At 33.2% G+C, this 1,734-nt stretch overlaps 1 protein-coding gene across 1 annotated transcript in view; it reads left to right on the plus strand.

Moving 5' to 3' along the window:
- LOC106883830 (uncharacterized) overlaps positions 1 to 1,734 on the plus strand; it is a 12,100-nt gene that overhangs the window by 8,796 nt on the left and 1,570 nt on the right. Inside the window, exon 5 of the mRNA XM_014934969.2 lies at positions 28 to 249. Within this exon, the coding sequence (XP_014790455.1) occupies positions 28 to 249 (222 nt within the window). The remainder of the gene's footprint in view (positions 1 to 27; positions 250 to 1,734) is intronic.

The raw sequence follows: 1,734 nt of genomic DNA on the forward strand, positions 1-1,734 counted from the left end.
TATTTTTTTTTTTTTATTTTTTTTTAGGCGAAGAGAATTGAATCATGGTTTAAAGGAGACTTACTCAATGACCAAGATGTTTTTGAAGCAGCTGAAATCAACTTAGAGGATTTTAAAAGGCTTGTTAGTACTACTGGTGCAGCCATCCGGAGTTTTGAAACCTTTTTTTATGTCAACCAATATTTAACTCGTGAAGTAGTAAACGTTGGGATTTTGAGATATCCTGAACCAAAAAAACCCTATTTTCAGGTATTTTATAAACTTTCTTTCTAAGATATTCAACGCCCCCACCCCAAATGTTTAAAAAAAAAACAAAAATCTTTTCACTGCTTCATTTTCATCATACTAACACCAATCATCATAGGCGTTTCCAATTTGATATTTCTGATAAACATATAGATCTACACGCTGATTCGAACACCAGACCTTTTGATTTTCTATCGGAAAATTCTTTTTAAACAGCAAGCGATATTTTGACAGATTGAGTAATGACACCAGCAAAAATCTGGCCAATGAAACTATACGTAAACATGTCCCGCATTTTCGAGTGATAACGTCAATAGATCTGTTCAGTCAGGTTTTTTTCTGAAGTATATAAAAAGAGACAAAATTTGAAGAGAAAAGTCAGAGATTGACTGGAAGAGAGTTTGGATATCAAGAGCTTAGCGATGCCAGTAGTAAAGCGTAATGACCGGTAAATTCTTACATTCCGCGGAGACTCCACAGTTACAACTGTTGAAATGCTGTGTAGTGAAAGAACTGCATACACTAACACTAGCACTCTCACAACTTTCACGAAAATAATCTTGCTTCTCTTAACGGACATTCTACTACTATAAACAGAATTTTCCTACGTTACTTTCTTTTCTTTTTGTGGGACCGTCGCGTCTCATTAAAGCTTTCAACAATAAAACAGATAATGAATTGAAAGCGAATGACTACTCTTCTTACTCATTCAGCACTCATCCATCTTAATGTTTAAATACATTTTACAGTTATTGTAATCTTAACGCAATCCGGTAGAACAGATTTCTAATTTTAGAAGTCTCATGGTCTGTTGGTCTATGACTGATAATTTTAGAAGACTCAAGATCAGTAGGCTACAAGCCAAGCAGCTATTGCCACTGGAAATATTACTTTTACGCGAGGAATAATATTATTGTAAACTAAAACGAACCACACTTGTTGTTTTAAACCTAAAATAACACAGGTTAAGGATATTTTATCACAAAGGCTGTGAATTTAAATTAGTTCTAAATGTATTTTTATTTGAAATGAAATAAAAAATTTTGTTGAAGTTAAAGGTACGAGAAAGTGAAATAAAGCATTTTCCCCCTAACATTCCATAGTCGAAGAAATGTGTTATTTTAAGTAACATTTAGAAGTTATCTTTAAGTTTAAAATAAGAAGCTACTCATAAAGGGATCCATTAGACTTTGTGTATTTTAGTGCTGATATCATTTAGTTGCTTTTCCCCAAAATCTTCCATTTTTATATAAGCTTTTTCCTTCTTGAAACATTATGTTTTATTGAGATGGAATTTAAATTCACCGTTTGCATAGTTAAGTAGAGTCAAACCTCTATAAAACTAACCTTGCCAGAACGCCACGGTACTCATTTTCTTGTGGTTTTTAATTGCATATTTCTGCGGCCATGATCGAACACCGATTCAAAGGGTTTTAATCGAACAAATCACGCCCCAGGACTTACTTTTTAAAGCCTAGAACTTATTCT

This window comes from Octopus bimaculoides, chromosome 6 (genome assembly GCF_001194135.2).
Source record: "Octopus bimaculoides isolate UCB-OBI-ISO-001 chromosome 6, ASM119413v2, whole genome shotgun sequence".
Lineage (NCBI taxonomy): Eukaryota > Metazoa > Mollusca > Cephalopoda > Octopoda > Octopodidae > Octopus > Octopus bimaculoides.